This window comes from Myotis brandtii, unplaced genomic scaffold (assembly GCF_000412655.1).
Source record: "Myotis brandtii unplaced genomic scaffold, ASM41265v1 scaffold460, whole genome shotgun sequence".
Lineage (NCBI taxonomy): Eukaryota > Metazoa > Chordata > Mammalia > Chiroptera > Vespertilionidae > Myotis > Myotis brandtii.
The window spans coordinates 114,508-124,250 of record NW_005367588.1 but is presented as its reverse complement, the minus strand read 5'-3'; the positions used below and the strand labels follow the sequence as shown (position 1 = coordinate 124,250).

The following is a 9,743-nucleotide window of genomic DNA, read 5'->3' as shown; positions in this document are numbered from 1 at the left end:
GGGCCACCTGCCCCGCCCCCTCCAGGAGCCTCCATGGCAGCCCTCACTTCCTCCAGCAGAGAGGACAGCGGATGCACCAATCGCGAGCAAGGTCCGGGCACTGAGGCTGACAGCCTGTGGGTTGGAGCGAGGCCCCCGGGGGAGACCCGGAGGGGAGCTGGAACAGGCCTCAGGGGAGCGAGGAGAAGCCAGAGACCGTGGCCTTGATGCCCCCTCTTTGTGAACCCGAGAGGGTGGGAAGGGTGCAGAAAGGCCTGGAAGGTGCGCTGGTTCCCCCAAAGGGAGAGTTGAAAACACCCAGCGGAGCAGCAGCCGAAGGCAGAGGACTGACGAGTGATCAAGTCTTCACGTTCCCTCTCAGATCATCTCTCCCATCAACACGGGGCGTGAACACGGACATCACTTGGTGCCAGCCCTGACCCTGCGGCACCGGAGGCGGACCCTGGGGAACGGCGACATCACTCGGTGCCAGCGCTGACCCTGCGGCACCGGAGGCAGACCCTGGGGAACGGCGACATCACGGGGTGCCAGCGCTGACCCTGCGGCACCGGAGGCGGATCCCGGGGAACGGCAGCTCAAAGTCTTAAAAGCAAATGAAGTTGGGCTTTGCAATTGGTTTGAAAAGCCTCAGAGATCATTTTTCCCAGATGCATGTTGAGTTCAAAAATGAATTTACTTATGTTCCGCCTCCTTCTAAGCATGGAACGGAGGCAAGTTCCACCGCCCATGTGGGTCTTGTCCAAAACCGAGAGCGGAACCGTTTCCGTGTCACTTGGACTCGCAGGAGGGCACGGTCGGTCAGGCTCAGGACAGGACCCCGTGGGAGGAGATGCCCTGACAGGACCGCTGCTCCCATTCCCTCCGCGCCCACAGCCCCAGGTCTTATTTAGCTACAAGACCTCGTTTCTCATGCTATTTGTTTATTTTTTTAAAAGAAATATTTCTATTGATGTCAGAGAGGAAGGGAGAAGGACAGACAGAAACATCGATGATGAGAGAGAATCATGGATCGGCTGCCTCGGGCACACCCCACACTGGGGATGGAGCCCACAACCTGGGCCTGTGTCCTGACGGGAATCGAACCGTGTCCTCCTGGTTCCTGGCTCATGCTCAACCACTGAGCCACACCAGCTGGGCCTATTTAAGTTTCTTAACCTTTGCAGAGGCTGTGAGCAACAAACACACTTTGAAAACCCAGGGCGCGCGCGCACACACACACACACACACACACACACTTTTTTTTTTTACGAAGGTTGGCCAATGGGGGTGGGAGGGATGGGAGGTAGTGTGAGGAGGACAGGGAAGGGGCCACAGAAGATGGGGGAGGGGATGAAAACACACCTGGGGAGACAGCCCCACAACAGTGACACCTCTAAGCAAGAAGCAGACGCAGAGGTGGGCTCTCTGGGGCGGAGCCAGCCCCGCAGACGGCACTGCAGTTCACCCCGTGGGTCTCCTGGGAAGCCCGTCACCTCGTGGTGGGAACCCCGGGGCCCGTCTTAGTTTTGTCCCCTGACAGAGCGGACGTACTCGACTTCATCGTGGTGGGTCGTCTGGTCAGAGCAGAGGCTGGTCTAGCTCTCCTGGTGCCCAGAGGGGGTCCCCTCGGTGCTCAAGGCCACACAGGGCCAGCTCCTGACTCCCTCCTGTGGGCAGCACAGTGCTCCCGTGTCCTCTTCCAGCTCACTGAGCCGCACCGCATGGAACTGGACAGCAGGGCCGAGCCAAGGCCCATTCCTTAGGGAGCGTTTGGCTAATGAACCGATATTCCTCTCAATGAAAGCAGCAGCCGTACGTGCATGTGATTTAAAGCATCAGCACCTGGGAAGTGGGTGACCCAAGTGTGTTGTGGCCAATGAGCTCGTCTCCGGGCCTCCGCCTCCGGGACGGCCGCTGGGATTTACTTCTGTGACGGGGCTGCCTCTCGGGCCGGGGTTGCCGGCCGGGAGCCCCTCTGGGCATCGATCTTTAAAGGACAATGCGTTGAACACGTGGATGTGTAAATAACTTAAAAGCTAATTAAATGTTAACAGGATTTCCAGACGCTTAAAAAATAACAGGCCCGAGATCTGCTTCACAGAGAGCAGAGTGTGAGGCTGGCTGGGCAGCAAGGCCGCCTCTAGCCCGGCACCACTGGGGGCTGCACCCCAGACTCAGCGACAAGGGCTAACGCGGCTCCAGAATCCTCGCTGTCGCCCCCGCAGCACCTGCCATCGGGCAAGTCTGCCTGCTGGTCCAGAGCAGAGCGCTGCCCTCAGTTCAGAAGCAGCGGACGGGCCAGGCCACCAGGCCACGGACAATCAGAGCAGCGTTCAGTCCTGCCCGCCCCCACTGAGCTCGCCATCCACACGCCACCCCCCGGGCACTGGCAGCAATGAGGGGCCTCTGAGGCAGCTCCTACAAACAGCCGATCACGGCATCGTTCAGCCATGAGATCATCCCAGAGCCGGTCGCTGGGGGAACATGCACGGTGTGAGAAAGCAGCACAATCGTGAGTGTGTAATTCCCACAACAAAGAGGCGTCTTGGGGGGACGTGGGGGAGGGGCGTGGAGGCTGGAGGCCTCTCTCTGGAAGGGCCGTCCTCTGTGTCACCGAGTGACCGACGCTCAGGAAGTGGGCCCAGCAACAAAGGCTGGGGACACGAACGCCACACGGAAGCTGCTGTTTAAAGCTTCACGTCCAGAGACACTGGGGCTCCGACCGTGCAGTCGGCTCACCGTCAACCAGGAATGCTTCTCTCAGTGGGTTGTCCCCAACACACACACCTCGCAGGCGCTATTCTGTTGGGATCACGAGCGTGGTTATTTTCTAGAATCCTCAGCCACAAGCTACCCGGACTCGCTCCGACCTCCTTCCAATGGGATCTACACGGAAAAGTAGGCTCACAGCCCTGGCCCGTGTGGCTCGGTTGGTTGGGCATCGCCCCAAAGGTTGCTGGTTCAATTCCAGTCAGAGCACAGGCCTGGGTGGCAGGCTCAATCCCCAAAAGGGGGCGTGCAGGGGGCAGCCAACGGATGTTTCTCCCTCTCCCTTCCAGTCTCTCTGGAGTCAATTTAAAATAAAGGTAGGTTTACGGTTGTACGAGAAACAAGAGCTTATTCTTGTATTTATCAACGTTGTATTGCTTCCCATGGAAACAGCTGTAACCCTCCTGCCCCGCCCTGTATGTGCAAAATGCCTGCGGATGCCCCACCTCCAGGGACTGAAGACCATCTGGCTCTCATGGCAGCTGTGTGCACGGGGCGGCGGGGGCAGCTCCAACTCCAGGCCTGCAGTCTCCCCCTCACAGGGGGACCCGCTCCCAAAGCTCTGGAGTTGGTGTCTGGGACGGGCGTGCCTGCTCCCGCTGACGGGACGCCGGGAATGGAGTCGCCCCACAGGACGCCCTTCTGGCCTGTAATGCAGCTGCACTCGCCTGGGGTCCAAGCAGGAGGTCCTGCCGCAGGAGGGACAGGCCAGAGGGTGGTAGAGGGCGGGAAGCAGGAGGAAGCTCTGGGTCCCGGGCGGACCCCCCATTGCATTATTCCCACCTCCCGACTCCCACCCAGAACGGACCTGGGGAAACCACCCGCTTCCAACTCAACGTGCAGCCAAGAGCGCCCCTGCTTCCCGCAAGCCCGGCGCCCGTGGGAAGAGCCGTGTGTTCATCTGCTCACAGGGCTGCATGCTATTGACATTTCCCACCGACCGAAGGATGCTCGGTTGGGAGGTGACACGGAGCTGACGGAGGGCGAGGCCAGCCAACTGCCGACAGCCAGAGACCTGAGGGGTGTGGACAGCGACTGGGGAGCTGGGAGTTGTCTGAATGCACCCGCCCTGCACCCCCCCTCCATGCCCATCATGCCCCGGGCAAGACTGAATTCCCAACGGGAAAGAACCGGAAAAGAAGACAGTTATTAGAAGCATCTCCTATCTAACAGGGCAGTGAGGAGCCAGGAAAATTCCAGGGCAAGTGGAATAGGGAAACTGAGGCAGGAAAGTGCAAGCAAGGCCAAACAGCCCTGGCCCGTGTGGGTCAGTGGATAGAGCATCTGCCCGCAGACCAAAGGGTCTCGTGTCCAACTCCTGGTCCAGGGCACGTACCCGGGTTGCAGGTTTGATCCCCCGCCCGGGTGAGAGCTCGTGCAGGAGGAATCAATCCATGTGTCTCTCACGTCAATGTTTCTCTCTGCCTCTCCCCTCCTCTCTGCCTTTCACTCTCTAAAAATCATTGGAAAAAAATATCCCAGGGTGAGGATTAACCAAAACAAAACAAAAAACCAAGTCCAAACAGTGTGGGCAATTTGCAGCCAGCTTGTCACTAACAAGCCATGGTCTTCCCCAGCCAGGACGAGAGAGCAAAGGGTTAAAAGCTCCCCGAGGAGGGATGCAGAGAGGGAGGGGGAGGGGAAGGGGAAAAGGGCCCTTTCACTCCCGCAGAGAAGCCGCAGCCTGGGGCTTGGCAAGGCAAAGGGGCAGGTGCTTCTCATGGATTCTGGGAATTCTGGGAAGGCCACACAAAGTAAACAGGGGCCTTGAGAACGAATCTGCACCAAGAGAGTCAGCAAGGAACCTGGAAACCTACAGACAGGAGGGCGTCTGAGGACTCGGACCCCACCCCACCTGCTCTTCAGATTAGCGGAGAGCTGAGAGCCGAGAGCTGAGAGCCTCCGTAAGCCGCAGGCGTAGGGCTGCTCGCCTTCTTCTCTAGTCAGGGGCAGGCCTCAGGGCTTTCATACATGGGCTGGGTCACAGCGCCGGCGAGGTCTGAGTACGAATCCACGTACGTGAGAGGGCTGGGTGGAGGCTGGACAGCCTCTCCCTCCGACTCAGTGGTTCTCAACCTGTGGGTCGCGACCCCTTTGGCGGTCGAACGACCCTTTCACAGGGGTCGCCTAAGACCATCCTGCATATCAGATATTTACATGACGATTCATAACAGTAGCAACATTACAGTTATGAAGTAGCAACGAAAATAATGTTATGGTTGGGTCACCACATGAGGAACTGTATTTAAAGGGCCAGAAGGTGGAGAACCACTGTTCCGACTCAGCTGGACTCTGTGTCGGTGGGGCCCCAGCAGGACGACTGTCACGAGCGCCTGTGAAGCCTCCCCTGGGCCGGCCTGTCTGCTTCGCTCAGCAGATGTCAGGAGCCAAAGTCAGTCCAGTTCAGCTTAAACCCAAGAGCAAAGCTGGGGGGGGTGGGGGGGGGTAGAGGGGCTGGGACGCTCTGGCAGCTGCAGGGGCCAGAAGACAGACCCAGAAGAGATAAGGCCACCCCGACAGATGCTCTCCAGTCGGGGGTTCAAGTGCAGTGAAGGGACTTTTGAGTTTCCTGTCTTTAAATCTTTCTTGGGATGAAGCTGGGACGCACATGGACCCGTCCGCGGCTGGTCTGCGCCTGTCTGAATTCTCGGGCACACGTGGCCTGGTCCACGTGCCCAAGCACAACGGAACCACAGGAGCCAGAAACCGCGTGTTGAGCAGCCCAGCGGCCGGAGTCGGGTGGCTGGCTCAGCTGAGGGGGGGCGGGGGGGCAGGGAGCCTACGGGCTCGAGCTGCAAGGCAGGGAAGCCCCCTGTCCACCCCGGGAATCCTAGGACTTACGTCCTGGTCACGGAGAGGCTTTAGCGTAAAGGTAAAGGAATTTTCCACAGTGAAAACATACTAGTTAGTATGCACATGAGCTGCAGGAGTTTAAGAATATGTATATGTATAAATTTACTAGCATAAACACTTGTCATTTAAGCATAATTATTTCCCAATAATTAGCTTAAAGATCATAATTATAAGTGGCAGTTATTATAAATAGGGTATCTGTTCATTAAAACATTTAAAAAGCAGAACAGCCCAGCCAGCGTGACTCAGTGGTTGAGCACTGACCTATGAAACAAGAGGTCACGGTTCAATGCCCCGTCAGGCACATCCCCAGTGGGGGGCGTGCGGGAGGAGCCGATCCATGGTTCCCTCTCATCATGGATGTTTCTCTCTCTCTCCCTCTCCCTCTCCCTTCCTCTCTGACATCAGTGAAAATATATTTAAAAAATGACAAGCAGGACACTGCTGAGTCTCGCTGCTCAATCCGACTCGTGCTGCCAGTTTCTCCTGAGGACGTCAGCATGTGCCGCCCCCGCGGGCGGGTGACATGGGGGCCCGGCCGGGGGCTTTGTTACAGAAATTACCTTTTCTGCATCTTGGTTTCTCATCTATAAAAGCTGAGGGAGTGGCGAGTTTGCTTGTTCGTATCCAAGGTGTGAGGTTACGTCCCGTGAGCCCTCCCACATTCCGCGTCTGCATCTGGGACAAGTGGCAGGACGAGTCTCCTAATAACCCCACAGGTGACCCCCCTAAATACCGCCGTCCTCCCTTATCCACGGCTTCGCTTTTATGCGGTTTCAGTGACCCCTGGTCCACTGGGGCCCGAAAATATTAAATGGAAAATTCCAGAAACAAACAATTCGTAAGTTTAAATTCGGTGCCATCCTCAGGCCAGAATGGAATCTGTGTCCGCTCCTTCCCGCCCGATGGGAACCCACCTTGTCAGTGCGTTCACGCCACAGACGCCCCCGCCTGCCGGTCACTCAGCAGCCGCCTTCGTTACCAGACCCCGTCCAGTCCGCAGGGTTTGTGCTCAAGCGGCCCTGGTTTTACTTACTAATGCCACGTTCTCATAACTCATTGCAGCAGATTGTTACCACTGTCCTATTTCATTACTAGTTACTGTTGTTAATCTCTAACTGTGCCTAATTTATAATTAAACTTTATCATAGTTGTGTACATACAGGAGGAAACATGGTATATACAGGGTCAGTACTACCCGCAGTTTAGGCACCCACGGGGGTCTTAAAATGCATCTCCCGTGAACCAGGGGGCACCGTAAAGGGTGAAGCAGCACCAGGACCTGCCGCCCTCCCTCGGGCCAGGTCCTGTGGACAGCCTGTGACCGTCACAGCACCCAGAAGGAGGCCCTGCGTGAGTTTGCAGAGGCCAGTGCCAGCACCCACGGCGCTCCCGCCACCCACGGCGCTCCCAGCGTCCTGCCCTGAGCCCCTGCAGCTCCCTGAGACACAGATGCAGGGAGCAGGTGCAGGTGAGGGGCAGGACTCAGAGCAGAGGCACAGAGTCTGGGGCTGGGGAAGGAGGCAGCGCTTTGCAAGGTCAGAGCCTCACTACCTACGTTTTTTTCAGACCAAAGGAGGAGCTTGTTGACCTTGAGAGGTGGCGTTCCCCCTCTGCTTCTGGTCCGCTCTGCTCTGGTATTTGCTCCGCAGGCTGGTCGGGTTCCAGCCCCAAGCCCAGTACAAGGAGGCAGAGTGGGCACACGGCTGTGTCATTCCTTTCCTGACCTCCCTGTCTCCAGAGCTGGCAAGGCCCGGGGGGTGGGGTGGGCCCTGCATTGTTCTTGCTTCACAGGATCAGGATATGCCAACGTGCACATCATAAGCAGCAGGCAGCATAGCGAGGACACACACACACACACACACACACGAACACAGATAAACACGGGACACACACACAGATACGGGGATACACACACAGACACACAGATAAACATGGGGACACACACACAGATAAACACGGGGACATACACAGATACACATGGGGATACACACACAAACACAGATAAACACGGGGACACACACAGGAACACAGATAAACACGGGGTTACACACAGGAACACAGATAAACACGGGGACACACACGGGGATACAAACACACAGATAAACATGGGGACACACACAGGAACACAGATAAACACGGGGACACACACAGGAACACAGATAAACACAGAGACATACACACAGGAACACAGATAAACACAGGGACACACACAGATACACATGGGGATACACACACAGACACACAGATAAACACGGGGACACACACACAGATAAACACGGGGACACACACACAGGAACACAGATAAACACAGAGACATACACACAGGAACACAGATAAACACGGGGACATACACACAGGAACACAGATAAACACGGGGACACACACACAGGAACACAGATAAACACAGAGACATACACACAGGAACACAGATAAACACGGGGACACACAGATACGGGGATACACACAGAGACACACAGATAAACACGGGGACGGACACACACACACACACACCTGCAAGGACGCTTTCTGGCTGAAAAGAAGGTAGAACTCTTTCCTTCGACTTTCCCTGAATGTCCAGTGTCAGAGAGAGGCGAGCTGCTGGGAAGGGAAGGGCAGCACCTCCCACACGTGGTCCCACAGCCTCTCGCCCGAGAGCCATGGCGAGTGCAGGTACGTACCCGGCCTGGGCGCTGTCCCGATACGGCAGCACTGAGAACACGCTGCAGAAGGATCGCCTGCCACTGAGGAGGACGATTCTACAAAATAAAAACAGAAAAAGAACAAACAACTAAATGCAAAGACTCTTAAATTTAAAAATCCCCGAGCGATGAAGCGCTCATGGGATTCGCAGCGGCGTCTGCCCCTCCCTCCGCCTCTGCCTCCGCTGCCTCTGATCCCGTCAGCCAGCGAGACACCCTGCTCGGAGGGTCTGCAAGGAGCGCAGCGAGTCCTCTGTGCGACCTGCTGGCTCTGGGCTGCACAGGCCAGACGGGCGCAGGGCTGAGCTGGGTGCCCGGTGCTGTGCCCGCAGCCACATTAAACCCCTGGCTCCCACCCTGCAGTTACGGAGCAAGAGCAACGGGCCAGGAACCTGGAGCAGGAGAGACACGCAGATGCTTGGGTGTGTCTCCCAGGCTGCGGCACACGGGCTCTGAGGGTCAATGAAGGAACAAGGACCAGCAGCCTCAGCCCCATCCCTGCGACAGACACTCCTGGAAACGGCCCTGCACCGACGCTCTCACGTGATCGATCGAAGGGCACGCAGACAGGCATTAGCGAGCTCTCAGCAGCACTTACCCTGGCATCGAGAATAACGTTTGCGAAAGAGAATGACGGATGGAAACAATGGAGAAAGGAGTGGAAATGAAAAAACAACATTCTTTGGTGCCATGGCAACACACATCAGATGCGAAGCTTGTTGGCTTCTGTGATCTTTCCCTTCGGTAACTAATCCTGAAGCCAGCGGAGCAGACAGCACCACTGGCATCAGATTGGGGGGCTCTGACCTGGTTCACTGGGACATTCCGTGGCTTCCACGCTCGCAAGTCGGGCTTCCCAGCACGGCACCGGCCTGTCTCCTCGCTCTTCCTGCCTCTCTGGCCCTCACACACGGCACCCCCCACGCCCCTCACTCACCACAAAGGACTTGCACACCCACCTTCAAGTCCCGCCTTGCACGCCTCTGTCCTTTGCTATTCCTTCTGCCTGTTGTGCCACACGGCACTCGGGGACCTCGTATTTGTCCCTCGACACTGGCTCCGCCGTCCCCTCCCCGTTACTCATCCCTCAGCGCTGCTTCTGCTCCCGATTTCCTCCTCAGGAGGGTACGGACCCCAGAGCGGCGAGCCAGGGGCTGCTCCCCTCTTCCCGCGGTGGGTGCAGCCGTGACACCTGGCAGCCCCCCCGCAACGCCCTGGGAGCACCGAGTCCCCATCACCGGGGACAGGACTGAGGCTGCTCACTGCACAGTGACTCCCGTCCACAGTGGCCGAGGGGACCCAACTACGTCCCAGCTTCACACACGGGGGCTTTCCTCCGAGCCCCGTGTCCCACATGGAAAGGAGAGGAACTGTAACTGCCTTGTTGGAACGTCACAGCAGCGATGAGAGCTCAGGACGTCCCAGTCCCTGGAGCCCGTT

General features: G+C 57.4%; 1 protein-coding gene across 1 annotated transcript in view; it reads right to left on the bottom strand.

Annotated features, from left to right (window-relative positions):
• Positions 1-9,743, bottom strand: part of CABLES1 (Cdk5 and Abl enzyme substrate 1) — a 70,930-nt gene that overhangs the window by 15,931 nt on the left and 45,256 nt on the right. Inside the window, exon 4 of the mRNA XM_005875404.2 lies at positions 8,283-8,360. Coding sequence (XP_005875466.2) covers positions 8,283-8,360 — 78 coding nt within the window. The remainder of the gene's footprint in view (positions 1-8,282; positions 8,361-9,743) is intronic.